The sequence below is a fragment of the Canis lupus genome, chromosome 9, assembly GCF_011100685.1.
Source record: "Canis lupus familiaris isolate Mischka breed German Shepherd chromosome 9, alternate assembly UU_Cfam_GSD_1.0, whole genome shotgun sequence".
In the NCBI taxonomy this organism is placed as follows: Eukaryota; Metazoa; Chordata; class Mammalia; order Carnivora; family Canidae; genus Canis; species Canis lupus.
This window is the reverse complement of record NC_049230.1, coordinates 25,285,715-25,310,770: the sequence shown is the minus strand read 5'-3', so window position 1 is coordinate 25,310,770 and position 25,056 is coordinate 25,285,715. Positions and strand designations below refer to the sequence as shown.

General features: G+C 45.8%; 1 protein-coding gene and 1 non-coding gene across 2 annotated transcripts in view; both read right to left on the bottom strand.

Annotated features, from left to right (window-relative positions):
- Positions 1-612: 612 nt before the first annotated feature.
- Positions 613-684, bottom strand: TRNAQ-UUG. The gene has a single exon. It is a non-coding gene; the product is annotated as a tRNA-Gln (tRNA).
- Positions 685-12,983: 12,299 nt separating this feature from the next.
- The window catches only part of B4GALNT2 (beta-1,4-N-acetyl-galactosaminyltransferase 2), a 51,402-nt gene continuing 39,329 nt past the window's right edge, over positions 12,984-25,056 (bottom strand). Inside the window, exons 8-11 of the mRNA XM_038547611.1 lie at positions 20,451-20,638; positions 19,553-19,693; positions 15,466-15,685; positions 12,984-14,399 (exon numbers count right to left, since the gene is read on the bottom strand). Of these exons, the coding sequence (XP_038403539.1) occupies positions 14,194-14,399; positions 15,466-15,685; positions 19,553-19,693; positions 20,451-20,638 (755 nt within the window). The 3' untranslated portion in view covers positions 12,984-14,193. The remainder of the gene's footprint in view (positions 14,400-15,465; positions 15,686-19,552; positions 19,694-20,450; positions 20,639-25,056) is intronic.

The following is a 25,056-nucleotide window of genomic DNA, read 5'->3' as shown; positions in this document are numbered from 1 at the left end:
CCTCCGCGGGCCGGGCAACCGCGGGCGAGACACCCTGAGCGGCTGGCACGGCCCGAAGGGCACGGGCGACCTCTCTGCCTACTGCCCGAGGGCCGGACAACCGACAGACCCACCCCACGGTCCGACCCGCTGACTCAGGCGGAGCGGCCGCCGGCGCGCACCCTCCGCCCCAGCCCGTGGCCGTTTCCCGCGCCCCGTGGCCCCGCCCAGCCGCTCACTCCCGGTTCCTGGAGCAGGCCTGGAGCGCGCTCTGCACGTTGGCCAATAGGAAGAAAGGTTCCCGGGTGGGGGGAGGAGGCGTCCCGGACCCGAAGGCCGCGGTCGGGAGCAGGCTCCCTGGGGTCCCTCGGGTTCCCTCGCCAGCCCCTCCGAGGTAAAATCATTCTTTCTCTCTCTCTCTCTCTCACTTTCTCCCTCTCCCCCTCCACCAGCACTTTTCCGCCCGGACTCTCACGCATGCGCGCTGCGACTTTCAGGCCGGCCCTGAAACGAGAGAGGGGGAGGGACCCTAAACCGCGATCCCCTAGGTCACTGGGGTAACGACACAGCTCGAAGTGGCCGCCGCCGCCAGCGGTCCTCAAAACAGGAATTGTAGCACCAAAAGATTTGAAGAGGTCCCACCGAGATTTGAACTCGGATCGCTGGATTCAAAGTCCAGAGTGCTAACCATTACACCATGGGACCTGCTGGCTGCTTTAGGCGGCCGGGAGGCTTCTCAAGCCACGTGGCGCGCGGAGCTGCCTCCCCCGAGCGGCGGCGGAGGCCCGGTTCCCCCCGCCCCGGCCCCCGCCCCGGCCCCGGCGTTCTGCGCCCGAGGCCGCCCGTGCCGGCTCCCGCGGCCCCGACGGTGGCAGTCCCGGCTCGTGTCTCTTGCCGCCGCGCTTCCTGCTCTCCTCCCGGGGTCCTGAGCCGCGCCCCGGGAGGCCGGGGGGGACGGCGCTGGGGGGCGGAGAAGGCCGGCGGCGGCCCCGGGCGGAGCAGGGAAGGCTCGGCGCGCGCCGCCTGGGCTTCGGCCTTGTTTATTTATTTATTTCCACGAGGCGGTCCGTGCGCGGGCCCTGTGGCCGAGCGGGGAGGGAAGCGGCTTGGCACGTGGCGGACGGCGGTTCAAAGCCCCGGCGCCCCCCAAGGCGCGGAGGACCGGCGCGTGGGCCCGAAGCCACGCTTTTCGACCGAGGCCGGGACACCCTGCCTTATGGGCGGCTTGTTGTGGGTGGTTTGTTGCAGCCTGTAGGTGTTGGTCAGCAAGAGACAGACTCCCTCTTGGGGTTTTCCAGGTCGACTTATTTAATAATAACCTTTAGAACACCTGACTCAGGGGTTCCGCTTTAGTAACTTTATCCTAAAAGACCGTGCCAAGTGTTCAAGGTTGTTCTCAGCTGTGATGTTCACAGTGGTAAAGATCAGAATATAAATATCCATCAAGCGAAAATCGATTTAGTATATGTTGACAGTATCCACAGGATGAATATGCAGTAATTGAGGGGATGAGTTTTTATTGTATTGACATTTTTTTGTTTTTTGTTTTTTTTTTTCATTATTTTGATTTATAGCATTACATTGATGTATTGACATGAAAAGAGCAATAAGCCTAACCAGAACAACACCAAACATCTACTTAACAGTTTGTATGTATAATAAAATCCCACTTACATACGCAAACTGTTTACGTGTGTCATAGTCGTTTGCCATTTATTCGCCCTGTGACATCTGACTGCTTGTCTTAGGGATCCAGCATGGTGTGGGTCTGGGTGACAGCAGGGCTGGGCTCCAAGGCAGATGCACTCTCCAGAGTGACGGTGTCCCTTAGCTGGGCCAACAGGACTAAGAATCCAAAGCAACTGATGCCCAGAAACAGGGATGTTTTAGAACCTGTTCTGCTGCTGGTGTAGTTGTGTCACCCAGTGTCTCAGGCGCAGTGATAGCAGCCATGCTAAGTCCACTGGCAGCAGAAGTTGTGTCCTAACCCGTGTACCCTGGATCCTGACCATGGCTGGGTTTCTGGTTGCCCAGCTCCCCCTCCTTCTTGTCCATTTTCTTAAATTTGCTTTTCTTAAGTTTTCTTAAGTCTGATGCTATGAGCTACCTGACTTCCTTCCAAGAAGTACTGTTCCTGTGTAAGTTACCCAGAGTCTGTTTCTCTTGCCGTGGACCAAAAACCTGCTTAGCTCAAATCCAAAAAGGTCTGCTGTTGACAGATATCCCTGGGGAATCAATTTATTGAGGCCCCATTTCTCATAGTTTATGATTTGCTGTATTGCTTGAAAAAATATTTTATGATTCTTGTATATTGTCAGAAGAAACATTAAGGATTTTCCATTGCGAGGAATGAACCAAACTCCCACTGACTTTCTATGGTGGGATGTGGGTGTCTCTGTATTGGGCTGGAGTAACAAGATTGAATTGACTTAAATGGTTTTAGCCTCTCTGGTTTCCCATATCTTTCTTGTTTTTTGTTTGTTTGTTTTGTTTTAAGATTTTATTTATTTATTCATGAGAGACAGAGAAGCAGAGACACTAGGCAGAGGGAGAAGCAGGCTTCTCACAGGAAGCCCGATGCGGGACTCGATTCCAGATCCCGGGATCACGCCCTCGGGCCAAAGGCGGATGCTCAACTGCGGAGCCACCCAGACCAGACATCCCAATAAATAAAATCTTAAAAAAAAAACAACAAGTCTGAGATCAGAGAATTTTAAGGTATTCTCTCAAATTTCTTGTGAGCCTATAAATGGCCAGCCAATGGAACAACAGATGCAGGGAGGTTTTGAGTGAAGTGGAAAGTATTCACGTTCACTGTCAAGTCCAAGTCAGTTTCCCTTATCTGAGCTGACGCTGCTCACAGCTGGCTGCCATAGAATCAGCTTTGCTCTGTGTCCTTGCCGCCCAGGACAGGTGACATTGAGCCACAGATGCCCTACTTTGCCTTGGGAACCCCAGCTATGCCAGTAAGTCCTAAGTGCCACCTTGTGCAGGGTGACAGGTGATGCCCTGAGTCTCTGAGCCTGCAGCCCCACCCCCTGCTCTGGGCCTGGCATTCCAGAGGCTCTGACCTGGGAAATCAGGAGAAATCGGCTGCTCACTTTCTTTGAACAAAGCAGCACCCACATTTTATCCTTTTCTTGAATGCTTTCACGTTCTCTTTTTAAAATAATTATTTTATCTTTTCAGAATATAAAGCATTGTTAGGGAAAATGTAGAAAATGCAGTGAAGTAGAAAGATTTTTAAATAACTATAATTCCAACAAGCACTTTTTTTAAAAAGTTCATTTTCTTTAGCAATCTCTCCACCCACGCTGGGCTCAAACCCAAGACCCGGAGATGAAGAGTCCCATGTTCTTCCGACTGAGCCAGTCAGGTGCTCCCCAAAAGCACCTTTGACACTTGATTTTTTTCCACTTCCTGTTTTAAAATGCTTTTTCACATAGTCTTCACTGTATAGTTTTGTGTTCTGCTTTTGCGTTTAATATAATGACATGTTACTTAAAAATCTTGTTTCTTCTTTCCTTAAAAACTTTAAAATATGTGGGTAATACATCAGCACAATACAAAATTCACAAGGTATAAAAGGAAATGTGCAGATACATAAAACTTCCTGACTATAATTTTCTGCTTTCAGAAGCTGTTTCTGATGCTCTCCTTTTAGAGATATTTTATTATACAAATATATATGTATATGCATACTCTTTTTCTTTTCTTTCCTTTTTTTTTTTTTTTTTTTTTTTTTTAAGTAAGCTTTATGCCCAATATGGGGATTGAACTCACAACCTCGAGATCAAGAGTCACCTGTTCCACCAACTGTACCAGCCAGGTGTCCCATATTCCTTTTCCTTTAAAAACTGAAAATACTGTTCTGCACCTTGTTTTACTCATTTAGTACCATATCTTGAGGATTGTTCCATAATAGTACATACATCTAATTCTTTTAAGTGGTATTTTATTGAGATATTATTTATATGAAGTAAAACGCACAAACCTTAACTGAAGAAATCAGTTTTTTTTCCAAGTATATATACACACATGTGTGACTATCACCTAGATCAAGATATAGAATATTTCCATCTCCCCAGAAAATTCCCTGGTACCCTTTCTCAGTCATTCCCTACCCTGCTCCCCTGAAATCACTACTCTGGTTTCTCTATCACTGAAAGATTAATTTTGCCTATTCTATATCTATATTAAGAACATACCACAGAACGATATCTTTTGCTCAACACAGTATTTTCAAGATATATCCACATCACTTCATATATCAGTGGCATGTTTTTTTGTTTGTTTTTTTTGATTGTCAAGTAATATTCCATTGTATGAATACAGAGTATGTTAGTCCAGTTGATGGACATCTGATTGTTTCCAGTTTGGGGCTAATACATGCAAAGCTACCATGGCTATTCTTTTTTTTTTTTTACCATGGCTATTCTTTTTTTTTTTTTTTTTTTTTCTTTTTTTTTTTTTTTATTGGTGTTCAATTTACTAACATACAGAATAATACCCAGTGCCCGTCACCCATTCACTCCCACCCCCCGCCCTCCTCCCCTTCTACCACCCCTAGTTCGTTTCCCAGAGTTAGCAGTCTTTACGTTCTGTCTCCCTTTCTGATATTTCCCACACATTTCTTCTCCCTTCCCTTATATTCCCTTTCACTATTATTTATATTCCCCAAATGAATGAGAACATATAATGTTTGTCCTTCTCCGACTGACTTACTTCACTCAGCATAATACCCTCCAGTTCCATCCACGTTGAAGCAAATGGTGGGTATTTGTCATTTCTAATAGCTGAGTAATATTCCATTGTATACATAAACCACATCTTCTTTATCCATTCATCTTTCGTTGGACACCGAGGCTCCTTCCACAGTTTGGCTATAGTGGCCATTGCTGCTAGAAACATCGGGGTGCAGGTGTCCCGGCGTTTCATTGCATTTGTATCTTTGGGGTAAATCCCCAACAGTGCAATTGCTGGGTCGTAGGGCAGGTATATACCATGGCTATTCTTGTGCAAACTTGTTTTGGTCTTGGGTATATACCTAGAAAGGGATTGCTGGCTCTTAGGGTAAGTGGACATTTATATTTATATTTATTGGAACTGCCAAACAGCTTTCCAAAGTGGTTGTACAGGTGGCTCAGTGGTTTAGCGCCTGCCTTCGGCCCAGGGCGTGATCCTGGAGACCCGGGATTGAGTCCCACGTCGGCCTCCCTGCGTGGAGCCTGCTTCTCCCTCTGCCTGTGTCTCTGCCTCTCTCTCTCTGTGTCTCTCATGAATAAATATATGAAATCTTTAAAACAAAACAAAGTGGTTGTACTGTACTATTTTACCCTCCCAACAGCAGTGTATGAGAGAGTTTCAGGTGCTTCACATCTTAGTAAAGAGGTGGTATTGTTTGTCTTTTAAATTCAGCCAATCCAGTGGGTATGCAAGATTTCTGCTTATGGTTTTATTTATTTTATTTATTCATGACACACACACACACACACACACACAGAAAGGCAGAGACATAGGCAGAGGAAGAAGCAGGCTCCTCATGGGGAGCCCAATGTGGAACTCAATCCTGGACCCCAGAATCATGCCCTGAGCCACCCAGGCGTACCTATAGGAATTCTTTATATATCTGGGATACGAATCCTTTGCTAAATGTTTGTATTACAGATTTTTTTTTCCCAGTCTGTGGCTTTTCTTTTCACTTTCTTTTTTTTTTTTTTATGATAGTCACAGAGAGAGACAGAGAGGCAGAGACACAGGCAGAGGGAGAAGCAGGCTCCATGCACCGGGAGCCCGATGTGGGATTCGATCCCGGGTCTCCAGGATCGCGCCCTGGGCCAAAGGCAGGCGCCAAACCGCTGTGCCACCCAGGGATCCCTCTTTTCACTTTCTTAAGTGTCCTTTGATTAGCAGAAGGGTTTGATTTCAGTCAAATCAAATGTGTCTTTTTTAGGGGGACACTTTGGTGGCTCAGTTGGTTTATCGGCTGCTTTCATCTCAGGCCATGATCCCAGGTCCTGGGGTCGAGCCCTGCATCGGGCTCCTTGCTGGGCGAGGAGTCTGCTTCTCCCTCTCCCGCTCCCCCTGCTTGTGCTCTCTTACTCTGTCAAATAGAGGGATAGAATCTTTAAACAACAACAACAAAACAGTACCTCTTTCTTTATCTTTTATGATTCATGCCTTCGGTGTCCTTGCAGGCAGAGAGCTGGGATCTTATGCCAAGCACATGGGATAGGAGAGGGACAGATTATTGAGTTATATAATTAAAACTTTGATAAACTCTCGGTAAAATTTCAAGGAATAAGAGACATAGATTTTTGTAAGGGAGACTTGTTTGAAGCCAGAGCAAGAAGGCTGGAAGGCATGAGGGCCAGGAGCATCCAGGCAAAGGATTAAGAAAAAGAAGAGCTGTATTCAGTTATGAATCCTCTGTGAAGGTCATTTGATGTAAGGCTGAGTGGAAGAAATTGGGTAGAGACAGCGACCATCTGGGAAACTGGTGATCCTGAAACTCACTGGTGTCTGGAGCACAGACTATGTGCTTATCAAGACTCTAGAATATGAAGAAAGGGAACTGGTAGGAAAAATCAGCAAGTGGGCATGTATTTGTTTATTTTTGAGAGACATAGAGGCAGAGACAGGAGAAACAGGCTCCATGCAAGGAGCCAGATATGGGATCCGGTTCTGGGACCCCAGGATTACGCTCTGAGCCCAAGACAGACACTCAACCACTGAGCCACCCAGGCATCCCTGAAGGTGTCCTGTTTTAAAGCAGGTGTAATATGGTTCTTTAAGAATGGCTTGCAATCCGGGGCGCTGGGGGGCTCAGTGGTTGAGCGTCTGCCATTGGCTCGGGTGGTGGTCCCAGGGTCTTGGGATCAAGTCCCGCATCGGGCTCCCTGCATGGAGCCTGCTTCTCCCTCGGCCTGTGTCTCTGCCTATCTCTCTTTCTCTGTGTCTCATGAATAAATAAATATAAATCTTAAAAAAAAAAAACCCACAAAAAATATTTGGGTGGAGGAGGGCATCCAGAAGAAAGCGGATTCCAGTGCCATTTCCACTTCAGCCACCTGGAACAGCCACACCCACACATGCAAGAGGCCAGTAGCCTGGTGGCCAAGGGATTGCTGTTGGCTGAAAGTCGCAGCAGCCCTTTTCCTTTCCTGAGCAGGAGGCGGGGAGGAAGTGGGTAGAGGGGAGACAGAACCCGCTGGAGCTCCCCCTGGGGGGCTCACACGATTATTTGCACCCACTGGTCTTGGAATTTGAGGTTTAGCAGAAGTCTCCGCAAAGATTACCTTGCCACCTTCACTGCCCTTCGCTGTCACCTCCCCATGAGGGATACTTCCCTGACTTGCAGTGTCCTGCAAGGAAACCTCTGTCATCGCTCTGATCCGGGCCGCTTGATTGTGTCTGAAATTCGAGGCTGGAGGGAGGTCTGTGTGGCTGTTATTGTCTGTGACCTGATTTTTGCTTCCAAACCACTCAAAGAGAAAACTTTTTAGTTATGCTTTTCTGTTTTGAAAACAGGCAGACACACAGAATAGTTGTATTATCCAGGACACTGTGGTTATAAGTAACAGGAGCCAACTCAAATTAGGTTAGGCAAAAGGAAGAATTATAAGGGTATAGCATTTCACAAAATCCCAGGGTAGGACTGTAGCCAGACCTCAGGAAAGAACCAGAAGCCTGTCAGGAAGCTCTTGTTTCAGTTCCTCTTTGTGCATATGTTGCTTTTTTTCTTTTTTTTTCTGGCTAAAGGCTGGCCGTCCACAGAGCCTTGCTTTGCAGACCCAATTCGAGTTCTAAGACAGTCTGATTGGTCTTTGGTGCAGGAGCCTGCCTCTCTTGGTCCTGTGCATTTTCACCAGGGAGTGGGGTTGTCACAGTCTCTGGGTAGTGGACCAGCCTGGAGAATTGGCCTGAAGTTTAGGCAAACACCCCACAAGAGCTCCATTTTAACTACTCCTCCCTGCTGGAGTAGAAGTTTCCAGATCTTGGAACAGGGAAGAAAATGTATCTGGAACATACTGGTGACAAGCATGTCAAAATGGTCCCTGCTCGGGGACATTGGTGAATGCTCTAATTGCCATGAAAGCACACCACTGTGTCCTCCTAGATCACGAATGCAATATTTAATCAGGGAGGCAGACCTTTTCGTGGAACCAGGCCTGAGACAAGTCAGATATATCTGGCTAAATATTTAAAATATTTTATTTATGTCTTAATTATTAAAATATTTCAGTATTTAAAAGCTATACCAACTGAAGCTGGCAAACTGTTGAAATACATTCCCTATCCTCTTACCTTGACAAATATATCTTTATAATGGAAAAATAAAAAATATTGGCAAGCCGTGGTCTCCGTGTGACTAAAAGTTGGCAACATACCAAAGCAATGGAATTTAATCATCATTGTGCATGTTTGGTTGTTTAGTTGATGCACTTGTGACATTTGGATAAGAAAAAAAAATAGATGATGGATATAATTTATATTTTATCATATATTCCATATAATTTAATTTTCTTTTGTTTCAGCAAAATCACTAATTATGTTTTTATAATCAAGGTTTTTCACAAAATTTGTAGCCAATGACAGTTTGGGGTTTTTTTTTTTTTGTGAGATTTTATGTTTGTTTTTTGTTTTTTTGTCAATGACTATATATATATATATATATTTTTTTTTAAGATTTTATTTATTTATTCCTTTGAGTCACAGAGAGAGAGGCAGAGACACAGGCAGAGGGAGAAGCAGGCTCCATGCAGGAAGCCCGATGTGGGACTCGATCTCAGGGTCTCCAGGATCACACCCTGAGCGGAAGGCAGACGCTCAACTGCTGAGCCACCCAGGCATCCCAATATATATATATATATATATATATATATATATATATATTTACAATTTATTTATTTATTCATGGGAAACAGAGAGAGGCAAAGACCCCAGCCTAGCGAGAAGCAGGCTCAATGCAGGGAGCCCGATGCGGGACTGGACCCCAGGACCCCGTGATCATGACCTGGGCTGAAGGCAGACAACCACTGAGCCACCTAGGCGTCTCTGCCAATGACGTTATTAATCTGTCAACAAACTATATCCCGTGGGCCAAAGGCAGCCTATGGCTTGGTTTTTGCTGCACAGGCTCAGAATCATTTTTATGTTTTACTTATTTTTTATTTTTTTAGGAGAACAAGTTTATTATTTATTTCAGAGAGCATGAGTGGGGGTGGAGGGGCGGGGAGCAAAGGTAGAGGGAGAGAGAGAATCTCAAGCAAACTCCACGCTGAGCATGGAGCTGGATCTCATGACCCTGAGATCATGACCTGAGCCGAAATCAAGAGTCAGATGCTGGGCAGCCCAGGTGGCTCAGTGGTTCCCGGGTGGCTCAGCAGTTTAGCGCTGCCTTCAGCCCAGGCATGATCCTGGAGACCCGGGATCGAGTCCCACATCGGGCTCCCTGCATGGAGCCTGCTTCTCCCTCTCCCTGGGTCTCTGTGTCTCTCTCTCTGTGTCTCTCATGAATAAATAAGTAGAGTCTTTAAAAAAAAAAAAAGAGTCGGATGCTTCACTGACTAGGCCATCCCATTTTTACATTTTAAGGAGTTATATATTTTAAAAAGAAAAAAAGACCTTCAGTGGCTTACAAAACTTAAAATGTTTACTGTCTGGTCCTTTACAAAAATTTTGCCAACCCTTAATCCAAACTATGTCCCGAGGTCTGGTCTGCCAACTCTTGCGACTAGTCTGCATGGAGATAAAGAGCTTGGGGCATGGTTTTTTGTTTTTTGTTTTTTGTTTTTTTTAAGACAAAGCACACTGTTTTAGTTGAGCTGATATTTTTCATGGCAAGACTTTCTCGAAGAAGGAAACAGTGTGTTGATTACTTTTTGACGCATGTTCCTTATGGATTTGTGGACCAGCACACTAAGTGCTGTATTCCTTAATAATCTAAGGAATTTAAAAAGATGAGTGTGTTCAAAGTGTGCAAAATTTACCTCAACGGTAAATTGAAGCAAATGTAAAAAGTTTTTATTTTATTTTATTTTTATTATTTTTAAAGATTTTATTTATTTATTCATGAGAGACAGAAAGAGAGAGGCAGAGACACAGGCAGAGGGAGAAGCAGGCTCCTCACAGGGAGCCCGACATGGGACTTGATCCTGGGTCTCCAGGATCATGCCCTGGGCTGAAGGCTTCACTAAACCACTGAGCCACCCAGGGATCCCCTGTAAAAAGTTTTTGAATTAAAATTGTTTTTTATGTTGTTAGAAGTTATTTTTCCTTTAAAATACTCAAAATTGGGGTACGTGGCTGGCTCAGTCAGTGGAGCATGTGACTCTTGATTTCAGAGTTGTGAGTTCTAGCCCCACATTGGGTGTGGAGATAGCTGAAAAAATAAAATCTTTTTAAACATTTTTAAATACTCAAAATTATCTACTAATATGAAAAGATAGTGGGGTCTGAGTGGCTCAGTCAGTTAAGTGTTGGACTTCTGGTTTCAGCTCACATCATGATCTCAGGGTCATAAGAAGGAGCCCTGAGTCAGGCTCCATGCTCAGCATGGAGTCTGCTTGAGATTCTCTTTCTCCCTCTCCCTCTATTCCTCCTCCAGTTCGGGCTGTCTCTCTCTCTAAAATAAGTAAATAGATAAATTTTTTAAAAGATTAAAAGAAAATCAAAATTCTAATGGACAAATACCACATTTAAAAATCAAATTTAGCTATTTTAAATTTAATTTTTGAACATTTAAGTCATTAAATATTTTTATTTATTTATTTATTTATTTATTTATTTATTTATTTATTTATTTTTAATTTTTATTTATTTATGATAGTCACACAGAGAGAGAGAGAGAGGCAGAGACACAGACAGAGGGAGAAGCAGGCTCCATGCTCCGGGAGCCCGATGTGGGATTTGATCCCGGGTCCCCAGGATCGCGCCCTGGGCCAAAGGCAGGCGCTAAACCGCTGCGCCACCCAGGGATCCCTAAATATTTTTATATAAGTAAAATTATTGCAACTTCAGCATTCAATGACCAACCAAATTGCCAATGCAAATAATTGATGTCACATTTCAAGCATCATACATCTAGATCTATATATGTAAGAATTAATGAGTACAAATGGTTTACTATTTTTATTTTTTATTAAGATTTTATTTATTTATTCATGAGAGACACAGAGAGAGGGGCAGAGACATAGGCAGAGGGAGAGTCAGGCTCCCCACAGGGAGCCTGATGTGGGACTCGATCCCAGGACTCCAGGATCAGGACCTGAGCCAAAGGCAGACGGCTCAACCACTGAGCCACCCAGGTGCCCAGTCTATTTTTAAATGTCCCTTCAGCCACTTTGTGCAGTTGCTTTGACTACTATACTAGTTTTTTAGCACTTCAGAACCATGAATGAAAGGCAAGAAAATTGACACTAGTACTAGGCAAGATTCTACTGCTATTTATGGTATCTGAGGCAGGATTTAACAAATTAAAATTTTGTTCTTTTCCTTTACCTAAGCATTTGGCCACTCAGGTCTCACCTGCACTCCAAAGCACTGCCACAGAGGGGTTTTTGTTTTTTTTTTTTTTAAGATTTTATTTATTCATGAGAGGCACACACACACACACACACACACACACAGAGGCAGAGACACAGGCAGAGGGAGAAGCAGGCTCCACACTGGGAGCCTGAAGCGGGACTTGATCCTAAGTCTCCAGGATCAGGCCCTGGGCTGAAGGTGGCGCTAAACTGCCCTGCCACAGAGTTTTGATGCGTCTGGATTGCAGTTGTCATTTGAGGACATGAGGTGTGAAGAAGCATTTCCCTGGGGCCTGAACACTGTTAGTCCCGGGAGTGGGTATCTAGGATAACAGGTTATGCTGTACTCATGCTGAGCACTGGATCCCAAGTGACAGAGATTCCCGGTATTCATCGGCAAGCACGTGTGTCTGTGATATACAGTGTTCTCTAGAGCACAGGATCCAGCAAGGGGCTTCTCTTGCCTGGTTCTTTTTTTTTTTTTAATTTTTATTTATGAGAGAGAGAGAGAGAGGCAGAGACACAGGCAGAGGGAGAAGCAGGCTCCATGCACCGGGAACCCGACATGGGATTCGATCCTGGGTCTCCAGGATCGCGCCCTGGGCCAAAGGCAGGCGCCAAACCGCTGCGCCACCCAGGGATCCCCTCTTGCCTGGTTCTAAAGGCAGGACTGAATGGGACAATCCACCATCATCTTCCCATTAGCTCTGTTATTTTTTTTTCCATTAGCTCTGTTATTATAGGTAAAGTGCATGTACTATCACACCAAATGATTGTCCATGTTAAAGCTGCTGAAGCTTTTGTAATAGAATTCTATTTTCTTTTATTTTTAAGATTTTATTTAGGCAGAGGGAGAAGCAGGCTCCCCGTAAGGAGCCCAATGCAGGACTTGATTTTGGATCCCGGAATCATGCCCTGAGCCGAAGGCAGGTGCTCAACCGCTGAGCCACCCAGGGTTCCCTGTAATAGAATCCTGATGACGTACAAAATGGAATGAGATAGGTGTTCAACTCTGGGTTTGGGAGTATTAAAAAAAAATGATTGCCATAGCAATCATTAAAATTAAATTAAAATCCATAGCTGGGAAATGCTGAATTAAACAAAATTAACCCAATTTCTTCACTGCAGGACTTCTAGGAGACTTTGTTTTTTAAAGATTTTATTTATTTATTCATAGACACATACACACACACACACACACACAGAGGCAGAGACACAGGCAGAGGGAGAAGTAGGCTGACGTGGGACTCGATCCAGGGTCTCCAGGATCACGCCCTGGGCTGAAGGCCACGCTAAACCTGGCTTCTCTTTCTCCCTGGGCCACCCGGGCTTCCCTTTTATTTTATTTTTTTATTTTTATTTTTAAATTTTTATTTATTTATGATAGTCACACACACAGAGAGAGAGGCAGAGACACAGGCAGAGGGAGAAGCAGGCTCCATGCACCGGGAGCCCGACATGGGACTCTATCCCGAGTCTCCAGGATCGCACCCCAGGCGAAAGGCAGGCGCTAAACCGCTGCACCACCCAGGGATCCCCTGGCTGCCCTTTTAGAGACTTTAATATTCTAATGTGAATTGCAACTTTCCAAGAGGGAGATACAGCTTTCGGTATTTTTCAAAATTGTTGGACCACCAAAACATTTTCATGGAGTTTTATTCATATCTCAGAGCCACATTTTCAGGGATCCTGAACTACCCCAGAGCACCTTCAGCAGCAAAGAGTGGAAGCCCTAAAGGCAGGTACAGTAGCTATAGAATCTGCAGACTCCCGAGATAACAGACAGAGCCTTCCTCCACAACATGTGATGGCTCCTTTCTGCACATGACATGGGTCTTGAGTGATCAACAACTGATCTCAAATTCCTGGCAGCACCACTGCACTTACACTATTTATCATGGCACCTTAGCACAGGTTCGGAGTTCAATCCCTGGTGTTCTGGAATGTGTCCTTACAGTAGCAAGTCTGATGCCAGGGAAACCTTTGTTCTGGCAGACAGGAGGCTACAGTGCTCACTTCCCTTTCTTCCTCTGCTGCCTGAATCCCATCCATCCTCCCGGCTTCAGCTGACCTCTCCCCACAGAGACTTCCTCAGCTGCCTGGGCCCCAGTCACTCCTCTCTCCCCTGGTTCCCTGATCCTGGCCGCACAATTCTGCTAGCCGACTGAACTGGACCAGGCTGCATCATCCTCAAGACCAGGACCCTGCATTAGTCCCATTATTTGAGTCCCCAAGGTAGCAACAAATAAACATTTGTGGATGTTGGAGATGATGCTTCTGACTATGATATAATTTCTACCAAATAATCCTCAAAACCCCACAGCCATTCTTTTGACCAAGGATACCAACCCATAATATATTCTTTTGCATGAGATCAAATGAGATGATGTGAGATGCCCTGTGCACGGATGCTCCACAAATGGTACCACAACATACAAACAAATAATGATTATTACTGATAGGCCTCTGTTGCCCTTCTCAGGGATTGGTCCATTTCTAATGACCCTAAGTCTCTGATGGAAATTGTTAGTCACTGAGCCCGACTCATCTGTCCTACCCACTCTGGCTTGTTCTTTACAACATGCATCTCATCGGGAGTCCCTATTTTGGTAGCCCAACCACCAGTTCCGCTGTCCTAGACACCCACAACCAATAAGTCTAGAACATTACTGATGCCTGGGCACCCTCATGTGGAGCACTGGAGATGGTTCTTGAAGTAGTGGAGAGCCAGCTTGAACTGGACCTGGTCGTTGGTGTTGGTCCGGAATGCACTGTAGGTCTTCTCCAGGATGGCCAGCTCCGGATCAGCCATGGGAGATCGGACCTGGTGACCTATCACCACTTCTGGACATGATCCCACGAGCAAGCTCCCGAGCCCATCGATAAAGAACTCTGCCAAGAGAGGAAGAAAATGACCTTCACCCAGAGCATATTCCAGGTCTAGTGGGGGAAGGGAAGCAGGGGTATAGTTTATACCCATGGGGAGGTTGAGTACCCTGCAAAACCACCTGTCCAAGCTGATGAGTTGGAAGGAAATAAATACCCACATTTCTCAGAGGTATGGACAGAGAGACACAGATGAGCTTTCCAGCTAGACAGAACTATGAACTCCAGAGCTGAGGGAATAAGAGGAATGAGGGGTACACCTGGGTGGCTCAGTGGTTGGGCGTCTGCCTTTGGTTCAGGTCATGATCCTTTTGATCCTGGGATCAAGTCCCACATTGGGCTCCCCACATGGAGCCTGCTTCTCCCTCTGCCTATATTTCTGCTTCTCTCTCTGTCTCTCATGAATAAATAAATAAATATTTTTTTTTAAAAAGGGGGGCAGCCCGGTGGCTCAGCGCTTTATTTATTTATTTTTTTTTTAAAATTTTTATTTATTTATGATAGTCACACAGAGAGAGAGGCAGAGACATAGGCAGAGGGAGAAGCAGGTTCCATGCACCAGGAGCCCGACGTGGTATTCGATCCCGGGTCTCCAGGATCACACCCTGGGCCAAAGGCAGACGCTAAACCACTGCGCCACCCAGGGATCCCGGCTCAGCGCTTTAGTGCCGCCTTCAGCCCAGGGCCTGATCCTGGAGACCTGGGATCGAATTCCACATCGGGCTCCCTGCATGGAGCCTGCTTCTCCCTCTGCCTGTGTCTCTGCACCTCTCTCTCTGTCTCTTATGAATAAATAAATAAAACCTTAAAAAAGGGGGGGGGGAATGAGGGAGGGGACACAGCTGGAGGGGTAAGGGTGTCTCACATGGGAGCAGCAGATGGGAGATAGGAAGTCACAGTGAGGGGAGGAGAGAGGCAAGAGAGACCTTGAACTCCCGGGTTGGGGGTTGGGGAGGGAGAGAAGCCCACTGCTGAAGGCAAGGGCCATTATCAGTGGCTCAAGGTCCCTGGAAAGCATAAATCCCAAGGCCAGTGTGCAAGCCAGCACCTTCCTCACTCAGCCTGTCCCCACCTGAGTGAGCCACTCGCTGCAGGCGGGGGTCGAAGCCCACTCTCTGGAGTCGCTCTGTGTGGGCCAGGAAGAAGTTGACAACGCCACTCGTCACCACGCAGTTGGGGAAGTTGTCCAAGGGCCTGAAAGAGCCTGGCCTCCTGTGAAGGCAGTCCCCATTCTGACTCTTCTCCAGCAACAGCTTAAACTGGAACACGTTTCCAAGCACACTGCCACCTACCTAATCGGTGGGCAGAGAAATGCATGTTAGAAAACCCAGACTTGATAGATCCATGTTGCCTCTGCCAGGAAGCCTTCCTGGACTGAACCTCAGTTACAAGAAAACACACCTGTTCTCTACCCTTCATACTATTCCTTGGATACTTTTTTTTTTTTTTAAGATTTTATTTATTTATTCATGAGAGATGAGAGAGAAAGAGAGAGGGAGAGGCAGAGATACAGGCAGAGGGAGAAGCAGTTTCCACACAAGAAGCCTGATGTGGGACTGGATCACGGGACTCTGGGATCACGCCCCCAGCCAAAGGCAGATGCTCAACCGCAGAGGCACCCAGGTGTCCCTTCTAGGATACTCTTTTGCTGTGGTAGCCACAGCCCTCTGGGCACTTGGCTATATATAGGTCCTTTGATCTTTTCATCCTGCTTGATGTGAGAAACAAAGGCAGAAGGAAATGTAGATAAAATTCAGCGTCCATCTAACCTGCAGCCCATTGACAAATACTTGAGGCTGACGGAGTATAAAGTTCCTACAGGAAGCCCCCAACTGCCTTAATGTTAATGCCTTGCCAGAGGGAAAAACAACCTTGGCTTGACAATAGCCACGCCTCAGGGTTCCCGAGTCTTCTTTTTCGCATGTGAAAATCCTTTTGAAACTTCCCTTATCTCTACCTCCCCCAACCCCAGAGTATATAATCCGCTGCTCCTCACAGTCCCGGGGCAGCTTCTCTTTCGGCCCATGGGTCCCGTCCCTGTTCTTGAATAAAACCACCATTTTGCACCAAAAACGTCTCAAGAATGCTTTCTTGGCCATTGGTTCTGGAGTCCACCAACCCTCACCTACATTCAAAAATCTCCATCACTGCTCACTCCAGAAATGTCCATGGAGCAGAGAGCACCAAGTACAAGGGGCAGACCGCTCTGCTCCACTTCCCCTACAGCAGGCTCACTCTTTTCAGAAGGCAAGTACCTCCCTCCTTGAGGAGGAGCAGTGTTGCGGTGCAGGCGAGCGGCAGCCTGCGTGCACACGGGTCCCTTTCTGGAGTCCCTGCTGCCAGGCTTCCTGCAACGAGCCATGTGCCGCGCATCTCAGGCTGCCCTCCTCCCACTCCTGGCTCTCCTGAGCCGTCCACGCGCTCACGGAAGATGTGTGCATTTACACGTGTGAGCCCCAGCAAGACAGGATGAGCAAGGACATCCATTCCTGAATCAGCGGCATCATCCAGGGTGGCTTATTGTCCCTGTCCTGCATCATCAGTGCTTTCCTCTTGCCTTTAGCAAACAGACCCTCTGGATTTTGACTGGCCCAATTTTTTTTTTTTAATATTTTATTTGTTCATTCACGAGACACATAGAGGTAGAGACAGAGGCAGAGGGAGAGGGAGCCCGATGCAGGACTGGATCCCAGGACCCCGGGATCATGGCCTGAGCTGAAGGCAGATGCTCCGCTACTGAGCTACCCAGGTGTCTAACTGGCCTAAGTTAAGATACAGCCAGCTACATCACTAAAGACTCCCTCTCCGCACTTTCCTTGTGAGGTTTGACCATGTGTCTTAAGTCCTGGCTGAAAGGATGGAAGTTAGAAGGGATGTCTGCAGCTTCTAGCACATTCTTTGAAGACAGATGCTTGTCTTCCACTTTCTCTCCCCTTTTCTTCCGGCCATGCAGCCGAGGACCATGACGACAGTGTGGCATCAAGACAAGGAGGCTAGTCCAGGCTGACGCGGGAAGTAGAGTCAGGTGCCAGCTTGGATTTTTACATGACGGCAACTATGCTTTCTACCTCACTGATGCTACTGTGATTTGCTCTCTGGAAGAGTAGCCAGGAGAGGTCTTCATCAATACAGATGCCTTGGGGACTGTCCTGGAAGAGGTAACTGTGATCACAATGACACTGATCTTATACATTTCCTGGTTTTTCTTTTTTTTTTTTTTTTAATTATTTATTTATTTATTTATGATAGGCACACAGTGAGAGAGAGAGAGGCAGAGACACAGGCAGAGGGAGAAGCAGGCTCCATGCACCGGGAGCCCGATGTGGGATTCGATCCCAGGTCTCCAGGATCGCGCCCTGGGCCAAAGGCAGGCGCTAAACCGCTGCGCCACCCAGGGATCCCGCTGGTTTTTCTTTCTTTAAATTGTTTTTTTTGGGCAGCCCGGGTGGCTCAGCGGTTTAGCGCCGCCTTCAGCCCAGGGCCTGGTCCTGGGGACCCGGGATCGAGTCCCGCATTGGGCTCCCTGCATGGAGCCTGCTTCTCCCTCTGCCTGTGTCTCTACCTCTCTCCCTGTGTCTCTCATTAATAAATAAATAAAATATTTAAAAATAAAAAAATAATTTTTTTTAAACTTCAGCTTTTATTGAGCTACCTTTTAATTTATTGAGCTACACATTAAAAATGTACATATATTTTTGGAAGCAGCCCTGGTGGCGCAGCGGTTTAGCGCCGCCTGCAGCCCAGGGCCTGATCCTGGAGATCCCACCTCAGGCTCCCTGCATGGGGCCTGCTTCTCCCTCTGCCTGTGTCTCTGCCTGTCTCTCTCTCTCTCTGTGTCTCTATGAATAAGTAAATAAAAAATCTTTTAAAAAATAAATAAAATTTTACATATATTTTTAATTATATATTTAAGGTGTACAGCTTGATGTTTCTTTTTTTTTAATTTTTTTAATTTTTATTTATTTATGATAGTCACAGAGAGAGAGAGAGAGGCAGAGACATAGGCAGAGGGAGAAGCAGGCTCCATGCACCGGGAGCCTGATGTGGGATTCGATCCCGGGTCTCCAGGATCGCGCCCTGGGCCAAAGGCAGGCGCCAAACCGCTCTGCCACCCAGGGATCCCCAGCTTGATGTTTCAACATATGTGTATACACACTGTGAAAAGATCACCACGATCAAGCTAATTAGCATATCCAACACCTACTTAGTCACCAGTGAGGACATGGCCAGAAGATCGAAGATCTATTCTCTTCACACATTTCAAGAATACAATACAAAAAAAAAAAAAAGAATACAATACAGTATTATTAACTGTAGTTGCCTTTTTCTTTTCTATTTGTGAAATGATTTTTGATGTTCTCATTCTTTTTTTTTTAAGATTTTATTTATTCATGAGAGACACAGAGAGAATCAGAAGGAGAAGCAGGCTCCCTCTGGGGAGCCCAATGCAGCCTGGGATCACGACCTGAGCCAAAGGTAGATGCTCAACCACTGAGCCATCCAAGTGCCCCTCTTTTTTTTTTTTTCAGGTGCCCCTCTTCTTTTTTTTTTTTTAATGTCATTAGGGCTACCTGTGCTTTTATTTATTTCTATTTTCTTTAAAAAAGATTTATTTATTTATTCATGAGAGACATAGAGAGAGAGAGAGAGGCAGAGACACAGGCAGAGGGAGAAGCAGGCTCCATGTAGGGAGTCCGACATGGGACTCGATCCCAGGACTCCCAGGATCATGCTCTGGGCCAAAGGCAGGCGCTAAACTGCTGAGCCACCCAGGGATCCCACATTCACATTTTTTAAAATGGTGTGTGACAGAACCAGAGAGTACTGCTGTAGTGAGCAGTACACCACACCACTTCTAGTGATACATAAACACACCTCTTTAAAGATAGAACAAGGGTTAATGTGTGTATGTATGTGGGGATCCAAATTGCTTGGAAAAAAAGTAAAAATGGGAGGCAAAAAAAGAAGCCACAGACGTCCTGATTCCTAGTGTGATGCTCTCAACCCGAGCTGTGCTGGTTTATGCATCTCCTACAACAGCCCCTCCCCTTCCTGGGTACCCTCCCCCTCCTGCCCCATCCTCTCCTCCCTCTTCCCCTTCCCTCTCCTGGATGTCTCTAAAGATCACCACTGAGGTAAAACTGGCAACCCTCCCTTACCACATCCAGTTCTGTTTTCTCTAGGACATCCACCAGCACTTCAATCTTGGTCTTGTTGTTGAAGAGAAAATCATCGTCCACCCAGAGAATGTATTTGGTGGTGACCTGAGATATGGCCAGGTTCCTACCAGCAAACCAACCCTGCAGGTGAAATGAGGTTAGATCAGTAGTTGCCATTCTTGGCCACATATTAGAATCACCCAGGAGCTTTCTAAATTCCCAGCAGCCAGGCTGTGCCCGAAATAGGTTGAGAACCACTGGGTTAAAGTGAGTCCATGTCTCAGAGGCACTGGAGGAAAAACAGTGACTCCCTGAATCAAAGACTGAGGCGAAGAAAGGCTAGGAAGTCCTTTCTTGGTCCTAGAGTCAATGTGGATGGATTGAAGTCCTTTTTCAGCTGAGTGTCTGTGACTCTCCTTCTATTGCCCCTTATGATGCCTGGAAGGTGTGAGAAGGTGGAATGCTATGGTATATGTAATACCCATTTCCTTCTGTGTGTCCTTGTGGGAAGGAGGGTGTGCGTGTGGGAAAGAGAGAGAGAGAGAGAGAGAGAGAGGGCACCTCTAGCTTGGGTGACATAAGGATCACAAGTTCCTCTGCGTGTCAGGAATCCTTAGAATGTCAGGCACCTCAAGTCACTTAGAAGGACCTCAGTGAATGTCCCAAGTGCGAGGGAAAGCAGAACAACTACCTCGTTAATGAAGAAATGGGAGCATGATCCAATTTTTCTGTGAATTTGGAGTTGGCAAAGGGACTCCGAGGAGAATCCCACCCCCTCCACTCCGGGATCATGCTTCCTTGGGAAAGCCACTCAGGCATCCCCATCCAGGGTAGAACCTGACTCTTGGGGCCCTCTTGTCCCAAGACCCAGATGTCTCCCCACCTGGGAAGGACGTACCTTCCCAAAGGGCATGGTGTAATACTCCACGTGGTTGTCAGTAATCTTCAGGGGCTCCTTGCTGTCATCAGCTATGATCACTGTCAAGTCTGGGTAGTACATACGAATGCTCCGGAGCAGAGTCATGAGTTTGTGGGGACGGAGGAAAGTTTTGGTGGCAATGGTCACCAGGTCTCTGAGCTTTCTCTCTGAGCAAGAAAAGGGTAAATGTCACAGCTCTGCCTTTTGGGAAGCCTTAGTGACTTGACTTATACTCTTCATGATTGCCTTATGCCACGACCCCACAGTGTGGGCCTTGTGCCTCTCGTACACCATTAGCACTTAGTAAGAGTTTGTTAGTTGGGACAGAGAATAAATATATTTAAAATATACCTAGCTTGTTGAAATTTTGTCTGTCTTCTAGAATTTCTTTCCCCTGTTGGCTCCACTATGCCACTCCCTACTGTCTGTGTGAATGCCTCATCTTATGCTTGCCTGTCAGCATTTTGCTTGCATCCTGCCCTCATGTTAACACTAGGAATTGCAATGCACTGAGCTCTGCCCATCATGGGGCTCCAGATGGAGGGGCATGGGGCCCAGGGAAGGAAGAAAGCATCTAAAGGACTTGGGACCTGCCCCTGTCGTCAGCTGCGGTCCTAGAGAGAAACACACTTGGTCTCTCTCCTCAGGAAGACATGAGTGGAAGTAGGTCAGTGGAGGGCCTGGGCCAGATCATCCAGCTTGAGGTGTGAACTTGGAAAAGGAACAGGCTCATGATGAATCAGCTGGAGCTGCTGGTGTGTTTTCTGGGATTTAGTCACCAAATGTGGAGCCATGCCAGCTGACTGAGCCCGTTGGATGTCTGGGTGGGTGGGCTCTGTTGGACTCCATGCATGCTGACAGCCACAACACTACCTGGGGCTTGTGGGTGAGTGCTCCAGAACCCCACTGCAGAGCTCCTTCTCAGAATGATGGAAGTCAGAAGTCATTCCAGAATGCCCTTTTTAATACCTGTTCCCCCTGGGTCTGAGGGAGTGAGGGAAAAATGATCAGTGGGAAGAGTCAAGTAACTTGTGTTCAAGGACATGCCAAATAAATTGTGTCCTTCCTTTTCTTGAGCCACCTGCCAAGTTAGGTTCTTTTATGATAGTAGAGAATCAGAGGCATGAAGTACTGTAGGGTGTGGTCAAGATAGAGGACTCCTGGAAGTTGGTGGTATAGCTTTCTGTTTGAGATTCCTTATTTTTCTAAATATAGAGCAATGATAAAGAAAAATACAAAGATATAACCATGCTCAAAAATACATTTTTGTTTTAAATAATACACATTATTTCTGGGACACCTGGGTGGCTCAGTGGTTGAACATCTGCCTTGGGCCGAGGTCCCGGAGTCTTGGGATCGAGTTCCATGTTGGGCTCCTGCAGGGAACTTGCTTCTCCCTCTGCCTATGTCTCTGCCTCTCTGTGTCTCTCATGAATAAATAAATAAAATATTAAAAACAAACAAACAAAAAAGTGACACTACCTCACAGCCATCCTCAGGCCCAGCAACCAACTCTTTAATAACTCCAATATTATTGGAGACAGGAACCCTGAGACTCCAGTATAAAAAAGTAGATCAGAAATCTGGGGAAACAGGGAGTCAATCCAACTGTAAAGCTCTGAGATGGGAAGGAATCAGGAGAGAGAAAGGAGAGACGAAAAAACAAAACAAGCAAGTGAAACCTCCTACTGAACATGAGCTCACCAACAAAAATTACGAAACGCTTAAAGAAAATTAGTATGAATGACAGCCAATGAGTCTACTGTGTACAAATGAATGCATTCCAGATAGACCAAAAATAATAGAGAAGTCCGAAAATTATTAAAAATGAGAATGTTAAAATTCTTAAATAAATTACAGAATCATGCGTATGAAAAAATAAATAAGAAGGGGATCTCTGGGTGGCTCAGCGGTTTAGCGCCTGCCTTTGGTGGAGGGCGTGATCCTAGAGTCCCGGGATCGAGTCCCACGTCGAGCTCCCTCCATGGAGCCTGCTTCTCCCTCTGCCTGTGTCTCTGCCTCTCTCTCTCTCTGTGTCTCTCATGAATAAATAAATAAAATATTGGGATCCCTGGGTGGCGCAGTGGTTTGGCGCCTGCCTTTGGCCCAGGGCGCGATCCTGGAGACTCGGGATCGAATCCCACGTCGGGCTCCCTGCATGGAGCCTGCTTCTCCCTCTGCCTGTGTCTCTGCCTCTCTCTCTCTCTCTCTGTGACTATCATGAATAAATAAATAAAATCTTTAAAAAAAAAATATTAAAAAAAAATAAGCAAATCAGGCATAAATGAAATGAAGATGTTTGGATATGAAAACAACTTAAGAGGGATCCCTGGGTGGCGCAGCGGTTTGGCGCCTGCCTTTGGCCCAGGGCGCGATCCTGGAGACCCGGGATCGAATCCCACATCGGGCTCCCGGTGCATGGAGCCTGCTTCTCCCTCTGCCTGAGTCTCTGCCTCTCTCTCTCTCTCTCTCTCTCTCTCTCTCTCTCTGTGACTATCATAAATAAATAAAAATTAAAAAAAAAAAAAAAAAAAAGAAAAGAACTTAAGGGATCCCTGGGTGGCTCAGCCATTGAGCGCCTTCCTTTGGCCTGGGGCGTGATCCTGGAGTCCTGGGATCCAGTCCCACATCCGGCTTCCCGCATGGAGCCTGCTTCTCCCTCTGCCTCTCTCTGTGTCTCTCATTAATAAATAAATTAAAAATCTTAAAAAACAAAAAAACTTAAAATTATTGAAAAATAAATGTTAAGAGCCAAAAGGGTTACCTGACGTCAGATGTATTAGAATGCTCTTAAAAACATAAGAGAATGTTATGAACAACCTTATGACCAAAATTTGGTTGATTTTACATCAAATGGATAACTTTATAGAAATACTTAAAAATGGACTCAATGGTTATATTAATAACCACTAAACACACAGAAATGTTATTAGATTTTTTTCCTCTTTCCCACTCCTTTCCATTCATTTTTTTCCCCTAGTCTCTAACCACCTCCCCTGCAAATCTAGACAAAAAAAGAAAGAAGAAAAAAAAAGACACAGGGACCAGACAAGTTTTAACAAAACATCAAGGGACATATAACTCCTGCTTTGTTATAATTCACTTAAGAAAATAGTTAAGAAAACAGGGATCCCTGGGTGGTTCAGTGGTTTAGTGCCTGCTTTGGGCCCAGGGCATGATCCTGGAGTTCCAGGATCAAGTCCCAGGATCAAGTCCCAGGATCGAGTTCCACATCAAGCTCCCTGCATGGAGCCTGCTTCTCCCTCTGCCTTTGTCTCTGCCCCTCTCTCTCTCTCTCTGTGTCTCATGAATAAATAAATAAAATCTTAAAAAAAAAAGAAAGAAAATAGTTAAGAAAACAAACAGAAAAAAAAAAAGAAAACAGGAAAGCTACTCAACTCATGGGACTATATACTTTTTATAACAAACCTGGGCAAGGACATTACAGGAAAAGATTATTTTTTGATAGTCTTATTTTTGAACACAGATGCAGGAATCCTAAATAAAATAATTATATAAAATAATAAATAAAATAATTCAGCATTTGGTCAAAAAATGCACTGTAATCAAAATGCATTTATTCCTGAAATGTGAGGATACCTCAACATCACAAAATCAAATTAGTGTGAGTCACTACATGAACCCAATTAAAGGAGAAAAATATTTCAATTGGTGCAAATTATCTGATTAAAATTCAATACTCATTCATAATAAAAACTCTTCGTAAGAAAACAGAAAATAGAAAGTAGAAACAAAAATCTTTAGTCGGGCACCTAGATGGCTCAGTTAGTTGAGCATCTGACTCTTGATTTCAGCTCAGGTGGTGGGATTTCAGCTCTTGGGGTGGTAGGATAGAGCCTCACGTTCAACGCCATGCTTAGCCTGGAGTCTGCTTGCCCTTCTCTCTCTGCTCCTACCCCTCTCATGGGCTCTCTCCCTCTAAAATGAATAAATAAGGGGCACCTGGGTGGCTCAATCAGTTAAGTGTCTGCCTTCTGGTCTGGACATGATCCCAGGGTCCTGGGATTGAGTCTTGCATTGGGCTCCCTGCAGGGAACCTGCTTCTCCCTCTGCATATGCCTCTGCCTCTCTGTGTGTCTCTCATAAATTAAAACAAACAAAAAACACTGTACTGGGGATTTTAACCAAATGCAGTAAAACAAGAAAAATAAATAAATTATAATATTTAAAAGAAAAGGAAGAGGAATGCCTGGGTGGTTCAGTCAGCCAAACATCTGGCTCTTGATTTTGGCTTAGGACATGATCTCAGGGTCATAAGTTCGAGCCCTATGTCAGGCTCTGTGCTCAGTGAGGAATCTGCTCAAAATTCCCTCCCTCTCCCTCTGCCCTTCCTCCAGCTCTCCTCCCCACCCTCTCTCTTTCAAATAAATAAATAAATCTTTAAAACATTGTAAAAAGGAAGACAACACCACCTCACACCAGCCAGAATGGCTAAAATGAACAAGTCAGGAAATAACAGATGTTAGTGGAGATGTGGAGAAAGGGGAACCCTCTTACTTTGTTGGTGGGAATGCAAGCTGGTGCCACCACCCTGGAAAACAGTATGGAGGTTCCTCAAAAAAGT